Source organism: Talpa occidentalis, unplaced genomic scaffold (genome assembly GCF_014898055.3).
Source record: "Talpa occidentalis isolate TD23 unplaced genomic scaffold, MPIMG_talOcc4v2.1, whole genome shotgun sequence".
NCBI classification, from domain to species: Eukaryota; Metazoa; Chordata; class Mammalia; order Eulipotyphla; family Talpidae; genus Talpa; species Talpa occidentalis.
Window position 1 is genome coordinate 107,002,749 of NW_026555331.1, and position 27,267 is coordinate 107,030,015.

At 50.4% G+C, this 27,267-nt stretch overlaps 1 protein-coding gene and 1 long non-coding RNA gene across 4 annotated transcripts in view; one reads left to right on the forward strand and one right to left on the reverse strand.

Annotated features, from left to right (window-relative positions):
* The window catches only part of CRHR2 (corticotropin releasing hormone receptor 2), a 30,878-nt gene extending 16,373 nt beyond the window's left edge, over positions 1-14,505 (reverse strand). Inside the window, exons 1-2 of one of the 2 annotated variants that reach the window (XM_037509808.2) lie at positions 14,260-14,505; positions 13,985-14,110 (exon numbers count right to left, since the gene is read on the reverse strand). In XM_037509808.2, coding sequence (XP_037365705.1) covers positions 13,985-14,110; positions 14,260-14,362 — 229 coding nt within the window. In that variant the 5' untranslated portion in view covers positions 14,363-14,505. The remainder of the gene's footprint in view (positions 1-13,984; positions 14,111-14,259) is intronic. The other variant, XM_037509813.2, reaches the window with a different exon arrangement.
* Positions 7,027-21,077, forward strand: LOC119244132 (uncharacterized). Of its 2 annotated transcripts, none has more exons than XR_005124914.2 (4): positions 7,027-7,198; positions 11,918-12,029; positions 20,398-20,498; positions 20,863-21,077. It is a non-coding gene; the product is annotated as an uncharacterized LOC119244132 (long non-coding RNA). The 2 variants fall into 2 exon arrangements; XR_008550783.1 differs by having other exon boundaries at positions 11,922-12,029.
* Positions 21,078-27,267: the final 6,190 nt, after the last annotated feature.

Sequence of the window (27,267 nt, forward strand, 5' to 3'; positions counted from 1 at the left end):
GGCAGAGTGGCCGGGAGGCTGGCAGGCCTCCCAGCCCCCAGCAAGTCTTCACTCTTTCTGGGCTCTCTGGTGTTCTCTTGTGGCCTTGTCTTCTCTGCTCCTTTCCTTGTCTTCTGTTCCGCTCTCTGTTCTGCTGGTGTCCCCATGCCGCCGCCCTTACAAGCCCACTCTCTCAGCCCAGGTGAACCCACCTACGCATGCCCACACCCTACTCCAGGTGCCCACCATCAGGCATGCATTCAGGACCGCAGGGATCCATCATCAATCCTAATGGCGGGAGGGCAGAAAAGCCTGATACTTTACTTACCCTACACTCTTCAATACTCATGTAACCCCATGATGCGGGTACTAATAATATTGTCATGTGTTTTTTACAGAGAAGGAAACTGAGGGACAAGGAGATTAAGCTGTTTGCCAGGGATAAAAGATGAGAAGCCCAGAAGGTCTGGCTTCAGGTTTTAAGTTCTTAAGTTCTTTTAAGTTCTTAACCCCTAGCAGCTGAGTGGTAGTGCATGGGGATGAGAGACCCTGCTGGGCTCTGACCGTGCAGCTGGCTGTGAGCTGTAGCTGCCTGGACACCACCATGTGACGTGAGTGTCTGAGAATGGCGTTCATACGAAAGTTAGAATGTGACGCGTGAAGAGACATTTCAGGGCATCAATGCCTGACGTATAAAAGTACAGGTTTTATCAAAGGAGAATGTAGAAAAGTCAAAGACTGTTCATCCTTGCCTTTCTCTAAATCCTTATTTAATTTTCAAGGTCTAGCTCCTAAGTCACCCCCTCCAGGGAGTTCACCCTCAACCTCAATCAAGAGGAAACCCTCCCAACTAAGAACTCCAGAGCCCTCTGCCAGCCTCTGCTCTGTGTTGCGCCCTTAGCATTAATATGAATCTTATCTGTGCACCTTGATTACAAATACAAGATTACAAATTCTTGTCTGGGGATGATTTGTACCAGGGTCCTGCTCTCTGACTAATGGGAAGTTATTTGTGCATTTCTCTTTCAGGCTTATGTTAGATATACAACATAAAGCCAATTAAAAACAAATAGCTCACGGAGCATAGAGTCACAGAGCTGGAAAGGGATTCTTAGATTGTTTTTGGAAGCAGTGAGTTCTAAAATAATTAAATTACTTTAAAAAACCCACTTCCGTTGGGCTGACAGTGAGTTAAAAGCAATGGAATTATTAAGAAGCACTTGCTGAAGAGCAGAAACAATGGGGGAGATTCTATTAGCCTAATTGTTTTTTAATTTGGTGCTCTAAACTCACAGATTTTTCAACTCCAGAGTTGTTACTGTCCTATTCCTGCCTCCCAGGACTGTCGGTACGAAGCCCACTTCAGGCAGGATGCTGGTTCCTGTTGGTGTCATCAGGCCAAAGCTGGTTGCCACTGATTCTGACCCCCCTGGGAGCACACCAGCTCCTTGCCCTGACCACAGCACCCAATTCCCCATGAGCTTCCCCTCTCTTCAGGTTTGTTTCATTGGTGTAAAATAATTTGATGCATAGGATAAATAATATTGAACTAAAGGAAAGAAAGTGGGGTGAAGCTAAAAGGACTCAAGTGAAAGTATCTTAGGAGGGTGAGTCCTTTGTAAAATGAATAATCCTTTCTTGAATCCCTCTCAACAGACACATGTGAAATGAGACAAACCCAGATCCTGGCTGAAATTCAAAGGGGAACACAATTTGTCATCTGGAGATACATTCATAGATTATTCAGCTTCCCTGAAGCCCAGTGCTAAAGCCCTTCCTCCAGGAAGACCATCTTGATTTTTCCCCACCTCATGATCTCTCCTCTTCTCTCCTTAGCCCTCCCAGAACTGAGAGCCTGTGCTTCACACTCTAGTGCTTACTCATGACCTGCTTTGATTTGAGCTGTCCAGGTATGTGAGTCTGGTCTCTGAGCAGTGTGGGAATCCACAAAGACAAGACCTTGGAATACCTTTTTCCCAAGTATATCTCATGGTAGCACTGACCATGAGGCTTACAAATGAGAGAGGGTCAGGATAAAGATGCTGCGTTCTGAGATCTTTCTTGTTTGTCGTATCAAATGTCCCTGGGATAAAAAATTCAATGAATTCTGTCTTTTTGTTTTCTTTTTCTGGTACCCAGTCCCCTTCTGCCAATTCCTCTGCCCTCTCTCTAGATGCCCTAGCTAGACTGGCTCAACAGTCTTCTACCTGTTTCCCTGTTTCTTCTCTTCTCCCCTTGATTTTTGCCATGCTTTGCCCTTATAGCCAGAATGATCATCTTGGTGCCTGCTTAAAACCCACCAGTGATTTTTTATTACTCTTGAGAATAAAGTCCAGATTTCCTGGTGTGATATTCAAAGGTCTTGACACTTGGGCCCCAGCTTAGATTTCCTGATCCATCTCTACCATTCTATATTATAGATGACATTTGCACTAATAGGCCTGGCACACACCCAGCTCCTTGCTGAAGCACCTCTTGAAACACCCTTCTGCCTCTCACCCATTGTTCACTATCTACCTTCTAAACCCCAACTCAAATTCTACTTCCTCCTGAGGACTTCCACAATAACCTAGGTAGGAAACAATCCTTCTTTTACTCTCTAAACACCTCCTCTATATCTTCCCATCTCTTGAAACATAGGCCTTCACATTATTGCCCTTGAACCATAGCAACATATCCATCTCATACCACAATCCAATACACATGAACCACACTGCTGAATGCAGTCTCACAAAACAAAATTTATCTTTTTTGTTTTAAAGATTTATTTATTTATTTATACAAGCACTGGGTACAGTCAGAAGCGCGGGAGGATGACAGGATTCACCAGAGTCAGAGTGGGGAATAGAACAGGCAGACCGACGAAATACACTGCTGAGGGGAGCAGCGGGCGCGGCAGGAGAGGTCCACGCACCATGTGGGACCCTTCCCGGCGGCCGGGGTTCGAACTGGCACTGCAGAGGCCGCGACCAGCCTCGCAGCCCAGCGCTCAACCGCTGTGCCACCAGGGGAGGCCCACAACAAAATTTATCTTGACAATAGCTCTAGTATTTTCTTCTATTCTAATGAATTCTATTTATTTGTACACAAATGCATGTCATGACCTGCAACTGACTTCACAATTCACTCTCTCTTAGAGCATTTCCCTTACTACACTGTGGAGTTTATCATTTATGTGATAAACTCATTGAATGTGAGCTCCTTGGGGACAGACAAGTAGGCAGGTCATATTGGAGTCACTGGACTCCCCCCTCAGGAGTGAGCCATTGAGTACAATGAGCTGAATCGAATTGAGATCTACCGAACTCTTGAAAAGCAGGGTTTGGGATGTGGGATGTGGTGGTGGGAGGGGGGTCCCCTCTAGGGGTCCAGCCATGCCTGGAGATGCAGTTCTGGCTATAGACATTGGGTGCCAGGGGACTGGAAGACAGATGTTCCCAACTCTTCAGAGGAGCTGGCTAATGAGGACACTAAGCCCTCAAGCACAGCCTTGGACAGGAGACAATAAGACAGGAAGAGTCCTCTCCAGGAACCACAAGAGGAAGGGCACAGGAAGTCTGAGGGCAGGTGGCCAGGCCAGAATCGTGGTGATGGATGCAGTGAGGTGGGTGCCTGTTACCACAGCAACACAGGTGTCCCTGTTGAAGATCGATGCTGCTGGTGTGCAGTGTGGCCTGCCAGGGGCATTAGAGTCATGATGATGCAGGAGGGAGGGCCTTCTCTTCCAGGATTCTGCAGTCTGAGAAGCTTACTCTTTATCTCCAGCAAAGTCCTAGAGTGGACATTGCCTGTTAAAATTCCCACTATAATGGGCTTTCCCCCTTTCAGATGCTGGCACTATTTGTGACAAGAGATCCTGGTTCAGGGCCTCCCCGGTGGCGCAGCGGTAGAGCGCTGGGTTGCGAAGCTGCCCGCGGCCTCTGCGGCGCCGGTTCAATCCCCGGCTGCTCCCCAGCCACCGGAGGAGGGTCCCACATGGTGCGCAGACCTCTCCTGCCGCCCGCTGCTCCCCTCAGCAGTGTACTTCGGTCCTTCTGCCTGCTCTGCTCCCGCTCTGGCTCTGGTGAATTCTCTCACCCTCCCGCGCTTCTGACTGTACCCAGTGCATGTATAAACAAAACAAACAAACAAGCAAACAAATAAATAAAGAAAAACATGCCTCTATTAAAAAAAAAAAAAATTTAAAAAAAAAAAAAAAAAAAAAAGATCCTGGTTCAGGCAGTCACCTGAGTGGTCCAAGAGTCTGGCTGGGAGAAAATGGTGGTGGGGAGGGCACTATATTCTAGCTATGGTTCTATCTTTGGCTGGCTAAGTCACTCCAAATAAGTTCTTTCCCTCTTGGCCTCAGTTTCCCATCTCAGAAAAAGGAATGCAAATTGATTCTCAGTGAAGCTACTGGCATCTCAGATGGGTCAAGTATTTGCTGTGTGGACTTCTCAACCTGCCAAATGCTGACAGTACCCTTGGGCAACTGTGACAATTCCAAACATCCCTACCTCAATTTCTAATGCTCCCCAGGTTGGATCCTCTATCTTTGACATATGGGGAAAGGTCCTAAGAGACAGACTAAGAGGGGCTATTTTGGGTGGTACTTAAAGGGAAAGAGTGCAACAGATAGTTTGGGTGTGGGGTGTGAGTGGGGAAATGGCGGAAGGGTGGGGATATGATCATTGGGTATCTGGAAATAAAATGACAAGAAAATCGGTGGGGAAGGTTCTGATAGGGAGGAGAGTGCAGAGGCAGTATTAACTGAAGAAATGAAGTCATTGTGCAGGACCAGAACATTCAGCACCATGGACAGCAGAATATTAGCCTTCCCCACTCATTATTTGTACAGGTGGGAACCTTGGAGAGCTACCAATACCCAGCTCTTCCACCCTGCATTCAGAGCATGGCACTGGGCCAGGCCCAAGAAGGTCAAGATAATTCATGTCACTCTTTAAGGCCCAATTTCAACCCTCACTCTTTCAATAGCTTCCATGTGGCAATCTTTCAGGTGCCACAGCCCTTGAGGGTTTAGCAGCTCACTTCTCTTGGCTCATGCAGGGTTGGGGTTGTTCTCTCACAGACTTCTGTAAAAGGGTCTTATTTTACCAGTCAGCCCAGGGGGGTGAGGTTTAGATTGCCCTCTCCTCTGGATTTTTCTTAAGGGACATAGAGAGTTGAGCACATGGGGGCTTAGGATGGACCAAGATGGTGCTGTTGGCTAGGTAACTGGGGAATCCAGAATGAGGGTGAGAGGCTCAAAGTGGGCCAACAGGACAGTGTGCTACCTCAGATGCCAGGCACTACCAAGTTGTATGTAAGAGATCACACATGCAGGAGGTATCGATGGTTGCACACATGTACCACAGTAAGGCTGTGCCTGAGGGCCAGAACTGCTGGCACTGTAAATCCAAACCCAAGTAGGGTAGGGGTGTCAATCAAAAAGAACAAACTTGTGGTCAGCATCTTCTGATTCCAGCCATGAAAGCCTCAGCTGTTCCCATGGGGAGCACATGGAAACTGAGTCAGCAGGTATCTCCCTGCGAATTTAAGAGGGAGAAGCAACTTCTTCCTCATTTGGTCTGGTGGGACCCAAAATAGGAGAATGACATATATGAGAGTTACCCAGAAAAGAAGAGGAAGAATGAGATCTCTCCCCTGGGTGAATTTTTTCATGGGAAACCTCAGAGACAGCATGTTCTAGAAGATTCCGTCAGTGCTACCACTTCTGCAGTGTCTGAACTACGTGGTGTTCAGATCCTTGAAGCAGAGAGTGCCTGAGAGGCCACCCTCAGTCTCCTTACTACCTTTTGCTGGCATTGGGCTACTCTAGTCTCAGCCATCTCTTTCCTATTTGACTTTGGGTCTTGCTGGGAAATTTTGACCTTAGCCTTGGGTCACCTGTCTTAACTTTTGTGGGAAAAATCTCTGCATCATTCTCCTCTCCTAGCCTGGCATCCACAGCCTGGATAGGGCAATGATGTTGTGGGGCATGACTAGTTCTTTTTACCTTCAGTTAAGAAACCATTAAGGGCCTCCCTAGTGGCGCAGGTGGTTGAGCGCAGTGCTGTGAAGCTGTCCTCAGCCTCTGCAGCGCCAGTTCAATCCCCGCTGGCCTTGGAGCAGCCCACATGGTGAGCAGACCTCTCTTGTCTCACCCGCTGCTCTCCTCAGCAGTGTATTTCGTCAGTCTGCCTGTTCTGTTTCCCACTCTGTCTCTGATGAATCCTCTCACCTCCCACACCTCTGGCCTGTACCCCAGTTCTTAACAAAAAATAAAATAAAAATAAATAAAATTAAAAAAATAGTTTAAAAAAAAGAGAGAGAGACCATTAAGAGAAATATGGCATAGTCAGGTGCTGACAGTACAGTTACCCTGAACCTTCCAATCAATGAGTGTCCCCACAAGTTCGTACTCTTGCATTGGCTGGATGTAGCTGCAGCTAAGTAGGACTGGAGGACTGTGGGAGCCAGCAGGAACATTTCCTGTCTTTATCTGTTCATTACACATTGTAAAGGGTGGAGGTCCCCCAAACTTAAAACCAGTTTGATGTAGAAGGAACAGTGGGTTGAGACATTGGTAACCTGCCTTTGCCAACCCATTCATCAGGTTGGGAAGGGCATCCCCAAAGTCATCTGCTCAAGACATTTGGGTTCCAGAATAGGGCACTTCTAGTCCATTCTTTAGTGTTGGGTTGACATTATTTTTGGTCCCAAATGTTCATGCTGGACCTCCCCAAACCCTCACCTCTATTTCCAAAGGATTTTTCACTCATGGTACCTTTCCATCCTGATTATGCAGGCATGGAAAGGATAAATACCCACATTTACAGCACAGTGGGGAAACTGAGTCATAAGGTACATGGCAGTTTCATGGAGGCCATGCTGGGCCATGAAAAAGGGAAGGGTATGGATCCAGTTCATTGTGTGTGAGATCACTGCCCTCCCCAGAAGAGATGTAAGTGGGAGGAGGAGCCCACACCTTGCTCCAGCCTCTATTGTGTAGAGCTCCCTCCTTCCAGTCATCCCTAGCAACGCTCAATGGACTTGTCACCATGACATCGGCCCACAGAGGCAGGTGGAGGGGGAGAGGCAAACAAGGGGGCCCCATAACAGTAGAGACTGCTATGGAATGAGGAATATCAAGGGAAAGAAACCAGGATAACTCATCAGGCTCATCCTCCACTGACTACAGAGAAACTGAGGCCCAAAGAAAAGAAAAACCTGTTCAAAGGTGAGACAAGTGTCAGTGGCATAGCCAGAATTAGACCTGGCTTCCAACCAGTTTCTTTGAGGCAATAAGGGGTGAAAGCATCTGGCTGGCAGAATCTTATCTCCTTCCTGTCACCCCAGTGGTATCTCCCTGGGGCAGGGGCTGCTTCTCTCCAGAGACCTTTGGGGATAAAATCCTCTTAGTGTAGACAGACCACTCCCTCCCAAGATGCCATCTAGGGGCCACAAAGTTGTGCCTCTTAGACATGACAGAAGACCACACCACCTCAGAATGAGGACAACATCCTTAGTGTGAATGGGACCTTCCCATACCCAAGGACATAACTGCTTCTTCTGGGTCCCAGGCTCCCCTCTTCTCCCCTGGCTGCCAATTTCCTAGCTGTTCAGAGCAGCCCAAGTAGCACTGTCTCCCTAATTGTGGCAGGCCCTCCCAAAGTCAGTATATTCTCTGTCTTCTTCACACAGATAAGGAGACTAAAGCTTAGACAAGGGGACCTCCTTGTCACTCAGTGAATCACAGCACAGCCAGGACTTAAATCCCCACCATCTGGAATCTGGGTTCCTCCTGCTTTCCCTCACCCCAAGCACCAATCATGCAGTATGTGAGTTGAGCTCCATATCAGACTCTGGAGCACCTAGTTTGAGGTGGACTAATTGCACTTGCAGGAGGTCCTCAGGGTCACTAGTGCTGGGGCTTTGCTATGGGGATTCCAGATTCTTCTGTGGTTGCTGGAGGGGGTGGGGGTGGAGGTGTGAACAAGGAAGGATACTGTAGTCACTGACTTAATAAGCAGGAGGGAGGAGAGGGAATGGTCAAGGATAAAGTTTTCAGCAAACCTGAATTTAGAATTAGATGGCAGGTGCTGAAAATCAAACAGCATTCTTCTAGAATATTCTAGTCCTGCACCATGGGGCTCTAAAACTAGCAGTATTGAGGCCTATGCTTGGGCCTGGCATTCAAAACTTCCATGATCTTGCTCTTGTTGCTTCTACCTGCCTCTATGTTTCATCTCTGGTCCCATTCTCCCTTCCAGCTGACACATCACTTGTGTAATTTTCCAAGGTTTTGTTCAACAACATTTCCCCCAAGAAGTCTTCCCAGCTTGCTTCCTCCTCTGAAATCAGCCCCTTCCCATGTCTTCCCACATCCTGGGCTGTGCTATTTCACTTACAAATAAGTCTTCTCTCTCTCTCTCTCTCTCTCTCTCTCTCTCTCTCTCTCTCTCTCTCTCTCTCTCTCTCTCTCTCTCTCTCTCTCTCTCTCTTTCTCTCTCTCTCTCTGTCTCACCTTTCCCTCCCCTACCCCACCCCCTGGCAGGCTCAGATTGCATGCCTCTTTGAAGAGCCTGTATCTAATGAGGAGAGGGCAACATATCACAAACCCAATAAGAGATATGCCTCCCAGGGAAGAGCCAGGAAGTGGCTGGAAGACTCCTGCTGGGAGAGGGAGGGAAGATCAAGGTGACTCACTCTCCGTCCTCCCTGAGTAAAGGGTCCTTAGGCAGAGGAACAGCTCAGACTCCATTATTGTTTTTCTCTGCTTCCTGGACCTTCAAAGGCAGAAGTGGAAAAATGCTAGAACATGGGCCAAGAGTTCCCAGTGTCATAAGAGGCCATCTGGGCCCTGGCTTGCTGTGGGACCCTGAGTAAGTCTCTTGCCCTCTCTAGACCCGTCACCTCCCACCCTTAGGTAGCCGTGGAGGGGAGGACTGGACTAACTTCAGAAGCCCCTACAGCTGGGAATTTGATGACCAGGGGGCAGCCACCTTTGCTCTCTCCCTCCTTCCTCCTCTTAGTCAAGCCCTCAGTGATGGCCATGTATGTTGCACTAACTTGTGGCCCTGGGGCCTCAGGTGTGATCAGTGTCACTGGGGACTGAGAACTGAGTTTCTGGATTCACAGCTGCACTTCCTCAATCCAGCGGACAGGATACATTTGGGACCCTTCCTGAGTCCTGCACCCTTTATCATGTCTGTCATCAAAAAATATAACATCCTTACTACACCAAGGCCTTCAAGAACTATCTCTACCTCCTCCAGGAAGCCCTCCTGCACTGCTCTAGTGCACCTCCTCCCACCTTACCCGTCAAAGCCTTCTTTCCCCATTTCTGTTAGAAATTAAGTTATTCTTAACTTTAAGCAGCCTGGGGCTCCTTGAGGGAAGCACTCAGCTTTTATCACCTCTGCCTCCTCAGTGCTGAAGAGTCTTCCCATGCAAGCAAGTAGGCAGCACCCATAGAAAGATCTCTTCTGGCAGGGACCACTCATTTGAGGTTCTTCCATTTTAATACAATCAATGCTTCAGCACGTGTCTAGAATGGGGTTCTGGGAAGTGGGGACTCCTAGTCCTCCCCCTGGAGCTGGGTTAGGTGGTGGAGGAATGCCTCGGTAGAGATGAGCCCAGTCACTCCCAAAAGCACATGGTGGGAGCCTGAGATCAAGATGGCCTAGGCTGAGCAGTGCTGTGCTTAGTGATGCTGCAGGAAGAAGGGGGAGCAGGACCCTCCTTTGTAGCTAGGAGGACCACAGGGGCAGGCAAGAGGAGGTGCCAGAGGAGGCCAGATAGAAGAGGGATGACAGGAGGGAGAGACAGAAGATTTGGGGGGAAGGGAGGTAGAGGAGATACTGGGAGGAAGAGAGAGAGGGGAAGAGAATAGAGAGAGAAGATGGAGGGAAGAAAGGAGAGAGAGACGCATAGACAGAAAACAAGAAACAGAAAGATACAGACACATTAACATAGGAAGAGACAAACAGAAAACACACCCAGAGACAGAGACAGACCACAGAGAGAGGGAGGAGACAGAGAAAGCCACGCACACACGGAGATGGGTTCAGAGGAGTCAAGAATACAGTGGCCGCCTCTGGCCAAACCATGGTGAGCTAGTCCATGTCCCTTCTCCTTGCAGACAGGAGACTGGTGTCCAGTCTCCCTTGATGGGACTTGCCCCATTATACCATGTATGGGGATTTGTGATCATTTTGGATGGCCTAGGATTAGAAGCTGGTTTTCATATGGGCTAGGGGAGACATGGAGGGAGCCCACTTCTTGCCATAGAGCTGAAATGTCAGGGCCTTACCTTCTAAGCTCTCTGTAACCAGAGCCCCACCAACCCCATCCACCAGTGTATGTATGTAGATAAGATGCACCTGCCCTGGGAAAATTAGTGAGCTTGGGGCTCAAGAAATGGAAGTGGGGAGAATGCAGGAAGTTTAAGACCCAAGGCTGGTAGCATTAATGGGGCCCAGCATGAAAGTGTGGGTACTTTACTGTACCAGCTCTGCCCTGAGTTCTTGGCTGGGGACCCCAAATATAGTACTCCTGCCACTCAGTGATTCCATAAGCTCCCAGAGATCCTTTTACCAACACCCTTTTCTGTGGAACCTTAAAGGCATTAGAACATGGGTTTGAATCCTTGTTACGATCTTCATGAATTTGGGAAAGTCACTTAACTTTCCTGTGCCTCGGTTTCCCACATGCAACATGAGGATAACGCTCCATCTCTGTCAAAGGTTTATGTCAGGATTAATGAGTTAGCAGGTCAGATGAAAGTACAGACACATGGAACCAGGGCCATGAAGTGGTTGTGCGGGTGGTGGGGAGAATCCTGGGGAGAATTTGGACACAAAGACACTTAGCTCAGCTCTGCCCCAGACCCCCGTGTGTGACAGGGATCAAGTCCTTTCACTTACTTGATCACTGCACCATCTTGAAATAGTCTCTGGATGAGACTAATCAAGGCTTTGGCCTCCCAAGTTTGTTACCTATAGCTGTCAGTTACCTCGCATCCATCCAGATTCCTGAATACCTTATTGCAGGATTTTCCTACACACCTGGTGTGGACCCTGGCTGCTCCCCACCACCCACCCCAGTCTTGTCAATATAAGGTCTCTCGCATCCATCCCCACCTCTGCTCCAGTGGCTTCCACTCAACCTGGGGCTGTGGCAATAGCCCCCTAACCACTACTTCTGCCTCCAGAGACTGTGTCCAAAGCTGAACTCTCAGCTCACAAGCTCCTTCCCACACTGACAGTGCTCTGCACCATCTCACCTCCATCTACCATCTGGTCTGGTTAATGTCTTTCTCCTACTAACAGAGCTCCAGCAATGCTCAGCAGTCCCAAAGCACAAAGCACAGTGGCCTCTCCTTCCCTACACGCATTATCCATTCACCTGTTGAAACCCCACCTGTCTACAGAAGTCCAGCTCAGAGGGTTAAGCACATCCTGATCTTTCAGGAGTCCTCTAAGTTGGCCTCACAAATGCAGTGTGTCCCTCATGGAGGCAGTATTGCCCTGTGGGTAAGAATGAAGGCTGTGTATGCCCCTGCCTGCACCAGGGCACAGAAGCTAATGATGCCTCTGAGTCTCGGTTTTATTGTCTGCAATGTGGGCAGAAAAGCAGTACATATCTCAGGAACTCATAGGGAGCTGGGGATAAATCGGTGCACTATACAAAGTTCTCTGTGGTAGCTGGCTCCTGGAAAATGATCAACACTTGGTAGCTTTGTGGTTGATCCTCTGTGCTTAGCTGAGTAGATAAAATTTCTTAGAGACTACGTCCTAAGCTGTATCCCACCTGGGCATTATCTACCCTCTAAGGAATGAGGCTGTGGTAGGGTTTGGCTGTAGCATACACAAAACTGGACATGGACAGGAACTGGAACTTTTCCTCCTTTTCCCCTAAGCTTCTCATTTTCTTCCCTGTGTCCTTCTATTCAAAGGAAGAATCCCACTGGAAAGGCTCGTGGAGAGGGAGAGCAGCAAGGGGAGAAGGGAGTGTGGACTGAAGAGCAAAAACAGATTCTGCTTTTCCTGCCTTTGCTGCAGCACAGGGTAATTGCAATGACCGCACAACCTCACCCCTACTCCCCAGAAGTTACAGAGCAGGCAGCACTTTGGTCCCAGCAAAGAAAACTGTTCATTAGATATAGGGGCTAGTTGGCACTGTGCTTGCCACTCTTGGCAGCACCTTGCCCTTTTTTTCAGTTTCTGGTTTGCCAGGGTGATGTGAGTGATCTGGTTTGTGCTCCAGCACCTCCTCTGGGAAGTCTTTCCTGTCTTTCTGAGTCCCCCCACCCTGTATCCCAGAGTCCCTTGTTCACCTCCATCAGGGTATTTAGTCACTCTGTATTTCTTCTGTCTGTTGTCTGTGATTGAGGCCTCAATGCCAGTTCACAGGCTGGCACATAGTGGGTGTTTAATAAATTGATGGAATAAATACTGGGCTCAACTCTGCCATGGAGAGGAGAGACAGTCACTGCCCTTGGGAAGCTCCAGGTTGATTGAGGAGAATAAGGTGCAGCCCAGGCTGGAGTAGGAGGCAAAGCAGAGCTCATCAGAGCCATAGGCTATGGGGTTGAGATGCTTCATCATCTCATTTAGCCCTACTCTTCACGCCAGCCAATATCAGGAACCCTGATCTCTGTGCCTCACCTTACTCAACTCACAGAATTCTAAAAATACAGTTTTATAATCTCAGGACTGGGATAGAGCTTGTACACCTTCTAGGTGGGGTCCTCTCTGCCCCCTAAAATCTGTTTTAATCATGCCTGGGAAGCCAGTTTCCAGATGATGCAGAGATCCTTCAGTGACTCTAACACCCCCTTCCCTCCGACTCTTACTCCTCACAGCTGCTTCCTGGGCCCAACAGAGCCCTCCGCTGGTGCAGACAGGGGAGTGCCACTTGCATCAGATTCAGGCACTGCTGCTTTGCCCTCTAACCATATCTCCTGGTAAAGTCTTCAGTCTCTGAAAGCTTGGACAGACACCTGCACACATGTGTGATAGGTGGGGGAGCTGTGCCACTGCTCAGAAGCAGACATTCACAGAGGTTGCTGTGATGTTTCCAGGATAAGGGGCTTCAGACACAGCTCACACTCAGTCCCCACCCACAGGGTCTTGGGAGGTTCTCTGCTGCTGGGTGGGGCTGGAGACGTGAGGGAGCTTCCAGGGTGGCCAGTGATTGTTGCCACATCCTCACAGAACACTCCAACCTCACTTCCATCAGACCTTCCACAGGGCATAGACTTAGGCACCCCTGCACACTCCCATGCCAGAACCACAGCCTGAACCAAACAAGCCCCCCCAGATGCTGAACGACTCCAGTCATCTCTGCTGCAGTCTTCCCCAAAGCGTCAAGCACGCCATTTGCCAGGAGAAAAGAAAACACATATTGTTCTCCCTGGGAGGTGGGGGGTGGTCCTGAGTCAGACATGGAGCATCAACTGGGCACAGGAGTAATGCTGCCCACAGGCCGGTACTCAAGCCAGAGGCCGAGCAGGGGGCATCTGGTTAGTGCGGATGTCCACACTCTGGCCCCAAAGCATCTACACTCTGTATGTCCCCTCCCCAGAAGTGCTCACCTCACCTTTCCTGCCTCCTGCCCTCCTTCTCTGTAGTGTAGTGTGTGGTCACCACACTGCCTGTGGGGGGGTTGAACTTGGTGTAAACAGCAGGGGCTAAACAAAGAACAAGCCCTAATTGGGGGACCCATAGCATACAATGTAGGAGAGGGTTCCTCTCAAAACAGAAGTATTTCTATCTACCCTCTCACAGCATGGAGCCCTGGAATTGTGGGCAAGCCACTGCCCCACTGCGCTCTTATGTTACAGTAGGGTTGGAGCAGAGGGAGTGGCCCCTACATTACAAGGATCCTCAATGCCAGAGGGTACTTTGACCCTCACCCTCAGCAAGTCTCTAACTCCGGCTCCAGATCCCTCCCCACACGCTAAACCTCCTTCCTGGGCTGCAGAAGCGGATTCCCCAGCGGAGGGTCCGCGGGCACTCACCGGTGGTGTTGTACTTGACGCCGTTGAAGTACTCAGGGCACGGCCTCACCACCAGGGCTCCAACCACGCTCAGAGGCCAGCAGGTCCCGATCTGGTCCAAGGTTGCATTGCAGTATGAGTAGGGACCTGGCGACAGGAGAGGGCAGAGCAGGGCTCAGCGGGATCGCTGAGAGCGCGGCACGTCGCGGGGCGCACGGAGCGCGCGGGGCCCTCCGCGCTCCCAGAACGCCGGGGAAGGATCCCGCGCGGCTCGGGTCCATCAGCTGCCCGCCTACCCTCGGGGTTCAGGGGCGGCACCCAGTCGTCCAGGAGCTGCTCTTCGGGCAGCTGTAGGCTGCAGTTGGCCTCCAGCAGGCTGTGGAGCAGCGCCGCGTCCATCGCGCCGGGAGCCGCGCGCTCAGATGTGTAGAGTGACTGCACGACCGGCGCGGCCGCGAGGGACTTGGGAGGAGTGTGCGGCCGAAAGAGAGCGGGGTCCTGCCCCCGGCGCACCCAGGACCTGCTCGGTAGCCTTCGGGGGCGGTGTTTGACCGCCGGGAGCGACTAAGTCGGGACCTTCCCGGAGAGGACCTGCGGCGCGAGCGGAGCCGCAAGTCCACCCTCTCGCTCGCGGCCAATGGCGGCGCCAGGGGGCGGGGCCGGCAGCTCCTCTCGCCCGCCCACCCTGCAGCCCCCCGCCCGGCCCCGCGGGCCGTCTGCCTGCTCAGATCTCGGCGTGGCAGGGGAGAGCGGCGAGGCTGGAGATCGTGGGCCGCACAGTGCGCCCACCCCGCCCTGCCCGGAACAGGAGGCTGCCAGCCTCACCGAGAGCCAGAGTTGGGAGGCGCGCTGTCTTTGAGTTTCTTTTCCCCATCTTAGACGCCGTAGGGAGCAGAGGGCCCATATATAGATCTGCGGGCTAGAAGAACCCCTTTGGCTTCCTGAAGGAAACAGATTGGAGGGGCCATAGAAAAGCCTAGTGAGATCAAAAGGCCTGAATGGGTGAAGACCTGGGCCAGGCCCTGGGAGCTGGGCTGGAGAGGGCTTTCAGGGAAAACCCGCCCTGGTGAGAAGGGACTGGAAGAGGAGTGAGTGGGCAGCTTCCAGCAGGAGCCAGGAGTTGGGTTTAACACCAGGTCTTCTGCGTAGGTGACTGGGAGAGGCGGGTAGAGTTGCCATTTAATGAGATAGGGAAGTCCAGGGGAGTTATTGGCTGAAATTACCTCAAAGACTTCATGCACTTTGCTGGGTCTTACTGTCCTGGGCTTCAGAGAGAATAAAGTGAGAAGTGGGTAGTGCCACCAGAAATGGGTTTCCACATGAGGGTGTGTGTGCGTGTGTGTGTGTGTGTGTGTGTGTATGTGTGTGTGATCTGTCCCCACAGCAAGCTGGAAGAGCTGAAAACCTGCAGATGGAGTCTGCCCAGGTCTCCCTCAGGACTGCCTCCTCCGTAATGTGTTGCATCTCCACCGTCACAGATCATGCCTGCTGACTGGGCAGATAAGGGCTCAGGAGCCAGGGCCCGGGGTATAGATACCCCAGCTCAGCTGGGTTCTGGTTTCGCCCCTGTCTCTCCCTACTTGCCCTGCATGTTACCCCAATTCTTACCCTCTCTCCTAGGTTGTTGAAATGTTCGCTGAGTCCTCCCCCCTTACCCCGCCCTCCCCACCACACAGCTCTGAGAGTCTTTGGTTCTGAGTTATGAGAGTCAAAGGCTGAGGAAGACACTTGTGCCTGCGTGTGTGTTTCTATCTTTAGAGGGAGCAGGAAACTCAGTCTCGGTTAGATTGGGGGCCCCAGGGCGACTAGGCCTGTCCCGTGCCAACCTCTACTGGGAACAAAGCTACCAGCGTAGGCTGCGACCACCCTGAACCTGTGCTCTGCTCTGGGCAGGGGAAGGGCATGAGGCTGGCCCCGCTACTTTCCTGTGCTCCAGTCTTACTGGTCTCCCCATTAATGCTGCTGTCATTGCTCAGGAAGAGCTGGAGAGCGAGAGAACACTGAGAGCAGGACTGAGCACTGAAATCTCTCTAGGGGCAACTGCTGGCAAGTATAGGTGCAGACCACCCAACCAGGTCTGTCCTCTGCTTCCTGAATGGATATTAGATCTCTTGACTCCACTCTGGGCAGTAGCAGTAGTATAGGTAAGTCCCTTGGTGTCCACAGTAAGCAGTGCTAGGAGTAGGGGTGCAGAGGTAGAGTCCTAACCCTAGACCTGAGCCTGACCCGAACCCTCAAGGGAGGGCAGTCCTCACTCTCAGACTGAACCTTGCCCCACAGGGTCCCACCTAAATTAGAGGGTGACTGACAGGTCAGCTCTTGTTTTCACTGGGAAATAGTTTCCATGCGCAAAGGAGGGACCTCTAACACCGATTACAGCACAGGGAGGAAGAGAGAAATCTAGCTATGCTAAGTTATTAACATGCTCATCACCAAAGCACAGGGGAATCAGCTATTTCAGGGCATGGTAGGTGTCCAATGACTAGAGGACAAGGATTTCTTATCTCTCATGCAGACTTCCACGGAATAAAGAGTTGGCCTGGGTGACCTGGATTGCTCTAAACCAGGACACACATGTAATCAGTTTCCTATGGGAAGTGCCATTTTGGTGGCAGAGCCAAAGGCTATTCTGCAGAGTCGGGACCTGAGCACAAATCAATAGATTCAAGTTTCCCTGGTGTCCAGGAGGTAGGATTCTTCTTGGGTGTTATTATTGGCATGATTGTCTGTTATTCTAGATGCAACAGAGAGGAAACTGAAAAAAGTAGCAGTTTTGAAACAAGGTAGTTTTACAAGTTATTTGTGTTTGCAAATAGGTAAATGAGAAAGAAGTTGGAAAGAGCTAAAATTTTCCTCAGATTAAATCCAATTACAAATAAATAGGGACCTGGGGTAATTTGGTAACTTTTGCTGCCACAGGTAAATGGGATAGAGGTGAGCTTCCATGCCAGGCTGGGGAAGAGGCCTTTGGCACAGTCAAGGCATTCATAGGCGAGTGGGGGGACTGGCAGGTTGACAAGGAAGTTCAGGGAAATGAAGTATGTGCCTTTGGCCCACCTATGATGTCAGCTGACAGTGGATAGTTCCAGGCAAGGCTCTCCAGTGCACAGCCCGATACCCTGCATCAAACAGGCATGGAGAACATAAGAAACACACATTGTGTCACATGTCTTCACAGCATCACACACATTCTCTCACACCCCATGTCAGAGAGGAGACGGGATTTAAGGTGGTAGGCTGTGTTAGCATGTCAGAGGACCTGTGCTCCATCAGACTGGAACAGACAGGAGCAGGCAGAGCTAGGACAAAGGGGTGGACTTTCCTGGGCGTTACAACAGGACCGGTTGACATGGCAGATCAGGCGGCACCTGAAGACACCCCATTCTTGCCCTGTAGCTCTGGGGCAGAGTCTAGACACTCCCACCCTCCTCACCTACCCTACATTGGGACAGGGGAGAAAATCTGGTGTTTTCATGTCGAACTATGGGCCCAGACTGTGGAGTCAGGAAGGGTCACCAGGAACCTTCCAATCCTGTTTCTCATTTGCACAGGGGTGAAGGGAGGTCCAGAGGAGAAAAAGGGATTTCCCCCTCCAACCATGCCTGGGCCATCTGCATAGCCCCACGGGGCTCCCTGTCTCCTCCCCTGGGCAGATGAAGTGAATTTTCTATTTATTCTAATTTTCTAATTGTTCACTGCAAAGAGCAGTCTTCATGGTTGTCTTCCCCCATGCTCTCCCTCCTGCTCAACTTGAGATGCCCTATGGAACAACTTGTCATTCCTGGAACTCAGCTATATCTTTGCACATGTTGTTCCCTCTGCTGGGAATGTCCTTACCACCCCAGTTAGCTTAGCCAACGCCTTAAAATGTTCAGCTTAGCTCTGAACGCCTTTGTCTTGTCTAGGTTGGGTGGGCTTTCTTGGTGTGCCCAGCTGCTGGGACCGGCACACTAAGGTTGCCAGTTTTTCTATCGTCTCTTCTGTGAAGCCCCAGGGGCAAGGCTGGCCCTATCACTGGTCCCAGCCCCCATCAGATGCTCCAGGCCTGTGCTGAGTGGGTCAGGGCTTGGCAGTGACCCTGTCTCTGGAATAAGGCTCTTTTCCCATTTGGGTGACTGAGTGTGTGTGTGTGTGTGTGTGTGTGTGTGTGTGAGTGTGCATGTTGGATTGGGGAGTTATTTCAAGAGATCCTTCAATCTATTCAGACCCTAGTCTGCCTATGGACCAAATAATACACCTCATAATACATGCCCTATTAGATGCCTCTGTGACGAATAAAATAGAAATAATCCATTTAAAGCTGCCTGAAGTCTCTTGTAATAATGTGTGTTTTTTCTTTATTTGGACCTCAGGGGCATACAATTTTAATTGATCATAGACTTTGATTCATGACCCTTTATTATCATTAGCCCATGCATGGCCTAACTTTACTCTATTTTTGTCTCTTCTTTTATGGAAATTTGTATGTAGCAGCACATCTAATAAATCTGTCATCCAATCTGAAACTAGATTATTCCAATCATTTAGATATTTATCTATATATTCCTTCCCCAGAGGGAACATTCTCTTGAAAATTGTGTTTATCATTTCCTTGCTCTTGGTTTTTTCAGTTTTATCATATGTATGTCTAAATAGAAGATTGTTTGGTTTTACTTGGTTTTGAACTTGATGTTAATCATTATGCATTTTCTCAATCGGTGAACACTAAGGAAATATCTCCCACTTGGGGGATCCAAGATATTATTCCCTAAGTCCTAGAGTATCCTGATAGCCTATGTGTCCCACCTCAGGGACGGGGCTAATGAAGGGTGCTGTGCCCCCGTGGGGACTGCTAGGCAGTGTAACCAGCAACATGCCGTGTGAATATTTAGTGGAGGGGAAAATGTTCATTTCGAGTTATAAAAGGAAAAGGAAAAAGCAAGTAACAAAACTGTGAACACAGGGTCATCCTGGTTTTATGAAAAAGCAAAAAGTGAAAAAACATGAGGGTCTCTGGATTGATAAACTCTTGGGGATTACAAACATAAAAATTCCAGAGTTATAGGATAATGAACACTTATTGTCTTCTTAAAAACATTTTTTCACATACATATATATATAGAATATATGTGTGTATATATAAAATATCCAGAGATTATTAATAATCTCCTGTTTGTGAACAAACAAATGATATTACAAGTTAAGCACTTGGAGAAGTTGGGACTCTACTAGGCTCAGATGATGGACCCCTGGGGTACCATCGACCAGGGGTCATGGGGAAGTAGAGGGCTTGTGCCATGTGTTGGGGGGTAAGGCGGGCAGGGAGAAGGTGGTGTGTCTGCTGATAAGCCAGTGTTGCCTCTCCGAGCAGGAAGCTGCAGTGAAGGGGAGGTTGGGGTCCTCCTGAAATAGGAGGCCTCCATTTCCTGTCTGATGACTTTTTGATGTGGCCCATGTTGGGTGAGTCACAATAAATCTGAGCTTGATTTTGACCAGTTCCTAATAGATGAGGAAAAAGGCTGAATTTTGTCCATCAAAACCTGTATGTTGGCGTGATACTCTTTAAACTATAGTATTGGAGTGGAGGGGGAAATGTTCATTCTGAGTTAGAAAAGGAAAAGGAAAAAGCAGGTTATCAGAATGCGCTCTTATTTGGCACTAGATAATCAAGTTAAAATCAGGTCATTAGGGTGGGCCCTAAATTTTGAGGTTAAGACACAGACATACGCAGGGAAGACCAAGTGGAGATAGAGGGAGAAGGCAGTCATCTACTAGCCAAGGAGAGGACTTCAGAGGACACCAGCCCTGCTTGATCTTGGACTTCTAGCCTCCAGGATCATGAGAAGATGCATTTCTGCTGTCTTGACCTCCAGGCTATAGTACTACACTGCAGCCCTAGCAGGCCAGTGACTGGGCGGGTTGGGTGACTTGCCAGATGCACTGTTGTCAGTTTGAGGCGATAGGACCCAGATCCTGTCTGACCCCAACACCTGAACCTTAACCCTCCGCTGTGAAGAGGACAGGCAGCAAGGCTTTCCTCTTCCATGCCTGACCCAGGCTGTTTGGTGTGGGGTCCAGTGTTGGCCAGTTTTCTTCTCTCCCTGTACCCCAGTAGCAGTTCCAAGCCCAAGGGCACCCTCAGTCCTCCTGCTCCTCTGCTGCTTCTGTGGCTGCAGGGCTGAGAAGGCGGGGATGCTGGGCGGGGTCCTGGAGACAGTTCTCCAGAGACCGTGAGAGCAGGCTGTTCTGAGCTCAGTGGTGGCTGACCCTGACTCTGAGGGGGTCAGAACTCCCGGGCTTGGCTGCTGCCTTGCGGGTCCTTAACAGAAGGTGATAACTGTAGCCACGGCAACCGGAGAATATGCTTTGCACCTTCTGCTGGTCTTGTCTGAGTTTGAAATCAGAGGGTGCCCCTCTTTGGGCTCCTGAAAGTCAGCTGTGTTGGCTTTCTTTAGGTGCAAGAAAACACTGGGAGCTGGAAGACTCACAACCAAACCCTCATCATCAGTTAAGAAACTGAACTCCTAAATGGGGAAGGGGCCTACCCAAGGTTGAGGTAAGAACCAGGACTGGGAGCCAGTCATAGCCACAATTCAGTAGACTCTAGAAATTGTATCCCCTCCCCTTCCCTCCCCTCCAGGCCCTGGGACTCACCCCCACTTGAAGGGGACTGTTGCAGGGTGGTGGCAGGAGACTTGCGTACCTGAGAGGTTGGCGAGGGTTGTAACTGTATGGCAGTACTGCTCCAGCAATGCCCATAGTGGCTGGTCTCTGGTCACCTGGCTTGGCCCCGCTGCCTGGGGATGGGAGGGATAGGGTCAGAGGTCAGGTGCAAGCTAGCCATTGACAGAACATCATGTTCCCCCTGCCCCTGCCTGTTCTGTCACTCATCCCTGGCTCCTCTAACTTCTGTTGTATAGTGGGAGAAACTAAGGAGGGAAACACCCGAGGCCATGTAGCACAGAACAGCAGCCTGGCCAGGCCTGGAACCCTGAAGCAGTCTGAGAAGTGATCCACAGCAGCTTGCTCTCCAAGAGAGCAAAGGTCTCCTCTTCAGGATGGGATGCACCCCTGCGAATTGGCCTGCGTCTTGTCAGCAAAGCCACCAGCTGTTCACTCACCCGATAAATATTTGTGGAATGCTTCCTGTGTGTCAGGCTCTGGTTGGGGGACACAGTGGGTGTCCTTAGGTAGTTCCAGGCCAGGTAGGAGTCCCCTAGACTTTGAACTACAGAAGGGAGAGGAGGAGAGCAGATGATTTACTTTATTTCCCCATCATACAGGTTAACGGGCAGTTACAGCAAAAGGTGTCAGGTTAACACATGGGAGAAACATATAACCTGGACTTGGGAAGACAAGGAAGTCTTCCTGGAAGAGGTGCACTTTGAGGATAATCAGAATGATGAGCAGGAGAAAGGAAAGGACCATTGTGCTACTGCAGGCACTCACCAGGAAACAGATGGGTTGTGGAAACAACAGTAATCCCATTCAAAAGACAAGAACTACGCAGGACCCCATCTCTCCTGAAACAATCATGAGAGTGATGCTGGGTATGGAGGGATAAAGTTGATGTAGCTATCTCTGTCCTTGAGGGGACCATCTTTTGCAGGAAAACATGGATGGGTGATCAACTTAGTATAGCATCTACAATTTGCTGAAAAGGAATGGGGTAGTGTCATGGAGGAGGGCATGTTGATTTGGGCTTTGAAGAATGAGTAGGAGTTTGCCCAGCACTGCACTATAAAATTCTAACCCTCTCCCCCATCCCTCCCAAGACCAAAACTTTTCCCTGCTTTAACTCAGTATCATGAGTATGTGCAAGATGACTTCTGCACCTCTCCCAACCAGACATTCCTGATTCTTGATTCCAGAAGGCACTGTCTTATCAGTAGGCAGCCCCTCCCCTTTCTCTGCCTGTCAGATGTTTCTGCCCAGGCAGCTGCTTGTTGGGTCAGTGTTTGTCCCAGAATGTCCCCAGGGTCAGAGCCTACAGCCCCCAAACATCACGTTCCCCACATCGGGCTTGGGCCATTTCCTGTGCTGGAGCTGGAGGCCACATGCTCACCCTCACTATGTGAGTCTGGAGCTCCTAATTAATGAGTGACCTGACCAGGTCAGGCGGGAGATGGGGAGGATGGCCCCTACCCTCTGAGAGCCTAGGGTGCACATGGACACTGCTTACAGGCGCCGCGTTCTCCCCACAGTAGAATGTGGGCCTGTAGGCCAAGAGCTGGGCTGGGGGAAGGGAGATTCTGCTAGCTGGGCAGGGCCTTGCACAAGGGAGCTAGAGTTTGGGTTCTACAAGCTCTGAGGTCCCTGTGACCCCACTGTTCTCTCTTCTGAGGGGACAGCTATTGGCTCTTAGTTTTCTCAGGGGCAAAAAGCTGCCCCCAACCTTCACCCCTACCCCATGAGACTACAGGCTATTGTAGAGACAGATGTGAAACCCATCTGTCTGGTTCACATCTGGACCCCCAATTCCCAGCACAAACCCTGGAATATAGCAGGTGCTTTATAAGTGACTGTTGGTTGACTGGATGGAAGGGTAGATGGAGGAAACCAGGGTCCCCTCAATCAGGTAGAGCTGCACCCCTATTCCCAGTTCTGGGGACTCAGGTTCTGGGCTGTTTATGCAAGTCAGATTTTCTTCTCTTTGAGACCAGCCCAGTCCCAGCTCCAGCCTGTGTGCTGGGATTGGAAGCCCTCACCTTAAGACAGGCCAGGGGAGGGGGGCTCTGGCAAGGGAAGGAGGCAGCAAGTCAGATACCAGCCAAGATACCAGCTGCTCTTCCTCCATTTGGGCCCTGCCCAGGAAGAACCTGTGCCCCAGGGGCCAGGCAGGCCTTAAAGGTGCCACCCCCCTGGAGCCAGGGGGTCTGGCCCATCCTAGCACTCCTCCTGGCCTGGCGACAAAGCTGCATCTAAATTTAGCCCCTGGTCTAAGCCTGGGAGATTTACGGGAGCACAGGTCCTGTGGTCAGGCTGCCAATAGCTGAGGGGAATGGGGTGAGCTCCCTTCTGTCTCCTCTGCTTCTGCTCAAGGTCAGAGAGGACTTCTCCTCGGGATGGACAGGATTCCTTCTCACCCTACTGTTTTCTTTCATTGAACCTGAGCAAGGGGCAGAGGAGAAGGAAACACTAGGCTCTGCTCAGAGGAGAGGATCCGTGGAGAGGGGGAGACATAAAAGAGAGAAGGAGGAGAGAGAAAGGGGGAGGGGAGAAATAGAGGCGGAGTGGGAGGAAGGGAGGAGGGGGCAGGAGGAGGTGTGGGAGGAGGGAGAAGAGGAGGGGGCAGTCTGGGCCCTGAGCAGACTCAGAGGACACAGAAGCCTAGCGGAGGCGGGCATCAGCAGAGGGTGAGGGATTAGAAGCCATATGAAGGAAAAAGGTTAATTATTTTCTGGAATACCTGGGAAGGCTTCCTGGAAGAGGCAAGCTTAGATACTTGGTTCTACCTTATCAGGTGCCAGGTCTCCAGGGAGGGTCCCAAGAGCCCGCAGCAGCTTCCAGTGGGCTCTCCCTTCCCTAAGTCTCTGCTCTATTAGGGCCTTCTTCCTAAAATATGCCAGTCTCCCCTCCAATCTTAATTTATCAGCTAACTTTCCCAGAGAAACTTCTAGGCCTCTCCTCATTATGTGTTCTCTTATCTTAGAGAGAGCCTGTGGCTCCCTCTCTCTCCTCTGATCCTCTCCCTTTACCTGTGGCAAGCCCTGGTCCCGGTCTGCAGATGTCTGAGGGAGGGAGGGGCGGGGGAACAGAGAAGGTAGGAGGGAGGGAAGTAGGGAATACCTTAACTCAATAAAAGGGAAGGGAGGAGATGAACAGGAGGTCCTATGTAACAGGCCACTAGGCCTAAAATTATCTCCTTGATTATTAACTCATCTAAATTGCTGTTTGCCTAAAATTCATCCCTTTCTGATTTCTAGTGGCATCTAAGTGTCCTAAAAGTAATATTAAAATTGAATGACAATAAAAATAAATTTTTGTTCAGGGAAGAGAATCTAGAGTGAAGCTGCCTAGCTTAATCCCTGACCCAGTTACTAACCAGTCAAATGACCTTGGACACATGACCTGGCCTTAGCCTCCTCATCTGTAAAACGGGGATAATTACGGTCTTAAATAGATCATGTATATGGCAATGATAAGAACAGTGCCCAATATATGTAGCCTAAATAGAATAAACAAAATAAGCTTTTTTAAAATATAATATCATCTTTTAAATAATATAATCTATCGTTCCCTATGATGGACTTGAAATTATAGCTTAATAAAGTAGAATTTTGAATAGTGACCTTAGATAAACTGGCTGTGGAGTCCTAAAAATGGTTAGAATTAGATAAAGTAGAAAATGACAGCTAAAAGGATACAGAATAGTCCTATAATTCATAAAGTGCTGCAAATTTGAGACTTATTAGGAATACAAAATTAAGTAGGCAGTGCCTTCAGACAAATTGGCTTTTAAAAAAGATACTTAAACATCACCAAAATGGCAAAAGCAGAGACTGAATTAGCTGATTAGGTTAAAAAACACTCAGAAAGTAGTTGGAATTTTGGGAAAAGTCATTAGATGAATTAGCTTCTGTAGCCCCTGGGGAAATGTGTGTGTGGGGGGGGGGGGTGCAGGGCCTTGGTCTTGGGGAGGGCTGTGCAGGTTAGGGAGGGTCTAGGCCAGAGACGCCTCTCTTTGCTGAACATTCTCAGGTCAGATGCCAGAACCTGGGGCAAGAAGTCACAGAAGCACTGTCCTGAGACCCTGGGGAGGTCATCTTACTGCCCCAAGGTTTGAAGGGCTGGACCCCATTAAGAGAGATTGGTAGAACTGGGGTCCTCACTGGCTGGGGGTGGGGGTAGAAGGCAAACAGCCTACAAGGTTAAAAGGAGGGTTTGGGACTCCACCTGAACTTCACATAAACTCCATTTTTGTAAACAACTGTCTTACCTTCCCAGTGTTTTAGCAAAATGCTTAGCATAGCACCTGGCACACAAAACAGGCTGCGTGGCATAGTGCGGCCTCCAAAAGGCCTCCAAGGGCAACCTGGGAGCACCAGAGTCAAGCCCAGCTCCTCCAGGCTCTTGGATGTGGGCTGGGCCTGGGAGTCCTCCCCACATAACACTAGTTAGAATTTTCCCAAATTGCAAATAGATTAAGCCCTTCCCTGGGTAGTGAGCTGGCCCTGGGCATAAACATGAGACCCCACCAGGTCCCCTCAGGGTCTCCTGGAGCCTCACACCATCTCTTTTCAGGGCTAGGGCTCTTGGGGCCTTCTTCCCTGCCCGGGCTCCTCTTGACCACCCCATCTCTATCCCTGCCATCCCACCCAGCGCTTATCAGACCTCCCCCAATCCTGTCAGGCTCCCACATCTGCACATACTTCTCCTTAATTCCAATGACCAGTTAGTTTGTAAACACACACTTCATCCTTCACCAGTATGTTCTCCTGCCAGGATTGCTCTCTGGGTTATCAGCTCCAAACAGTGCTGGTTTTCACCACACCCGTCCCCTAAACACTGGCAAAAGGGCTGGAGGCCCACCCCCCTCTGGGCTGCCTTTCTCTCCAGTGCCTGCATGGGTCACATATTCTCATTTCACAGCAAGCAGCAATCTCGGAATAGTTGGATGAGACCCAGAAATAAATCCCGTTACCATGAAGGTGGCTTTGGGGCCAGAAATACCATGATTTCATTTGCTCTAGCTGGTCACATGCTGAGTAATTGTGGATGAGTCGCTAGTCTCTGGTCTCAGACTCTGCCTGGTCTCAGGGCCTGGGATAGCTCAAAGGTGAAGGCAGTTGGTTGCCTCTGAGGTGCCCAATTTTGACATCCCCGGAACCCAGGATACCTCCCACAGTACCCCTCCACCTGGCCTGACTCTGGGGCAGCAACCTGAAGCCCTCTCCATCTCACCAGCTTGGACAGTGGGCCTCCTGGCCTCCAGAGGGGAGGGGCTGAGGGGGGACCCTGGTCCTAACACCTGGCTCTCTTGGAAGACACCGACCCCAGAACAAGTGGGAGGGGGGCATACAGAACTCTAAGCCCAAGACCTAGGGTGAGGCTGTGGGGTAGCAATGAAGCCATCCCACAGCCTCCACCCACCCCAAGTACAGCCCGGCTCATCTAGGGGCAGCCTGCCTACAGGGCACTGACATATGTCAGCAGCCCTCTAGTACCTGGCACAAACCGGAGCTGCATTTACTGAGCGCTTACTCTGTGCTGGGCGCAGTGCCATGAGCTTTGCTCATATTACCTCAACTCATGCCAACCCTATTCAGTTAGCACCAAGATCGTCCTTATTTCACCTGTGAGGAAACTGAGGCTCAGAACATTTGAGCAACCTGTCAGAGTCACAGACTAAATGGCGGAGCAGGGATTTGAATCAGGTCTGCGGGGAAGTCACTTTTTACAGTGAGTGGGCAATCGTCACCGACCTGTTTCATGAGTGGTGAAGGAATGAGCCTTCTGCACATATGGGGACATGGCACCCCAGGACACAGTCCTCAGGTGGGTCTGTGGTGGGGTTAGGAAAGGCCAGGCTTCCTGACTGCCAGCCTGGCTCTGTTGCCTGAATCAAGTGGCCTCTGGGTCCTTCGGTGCCCCCGAACACTTTTAATGGCATGGCCCTTTATGAAAAGTGTCACCTAGGACAGGTCACCCTCCCTTTCTGAGCCTTAGTTTCCCCATCTATAAAATGGGGGGGGGGAGGGTAACAGAAGGACTCCTCCCATATCTGTTTCTGTGAATCACCTGCACTTACTCAGCTTTTGCTTCTCTCCATTCCATTCCCCCACCTCCCTCTTGCACACCCTCTGGCCAAAGGGCTTGGGGTAGGAACAGAGGAGGGTGTGTCGACAGCCCTTCCAGCACTCGTTTGGTACTGGGGGGCTTGCTTGGCTTCCAGAACTAAGAAAAGGATGGGGACAGTGTTGCAGGAGGTAGGAGGGCAGACTCTGGCATCCTTTTGGGGGGAAAGACCTGGGGCTGGGTGTGGAAGGGACTAAAGGCTCCCGTGGAGAAAGGAGAGCATCCAGGGGGGACAAGGAATAGGGAACTTCTGGGTTCAAGGAGGGGCGATCCTGGGCACTAGGGTGTTATTCAGAATGCTCTGCTTATCCACAGGGCCTCCTGGTCCCCCTGGCTGCTGTTAGTTTCATCTCCCCTTTCTCTGTCCCCCTCAGGCAGACAAGACATGCGGTCCTATCATCACATACAGGGGTCCCTACCCTAGCCCAGGACCAAGTCTGGAGACCTTCCCCACCCAACTCATAGCAGAGCTGAGTAAAACTGAGCCAAATAACCAGCCCACCCAACTCATAGCAGAGCTGAGTAAA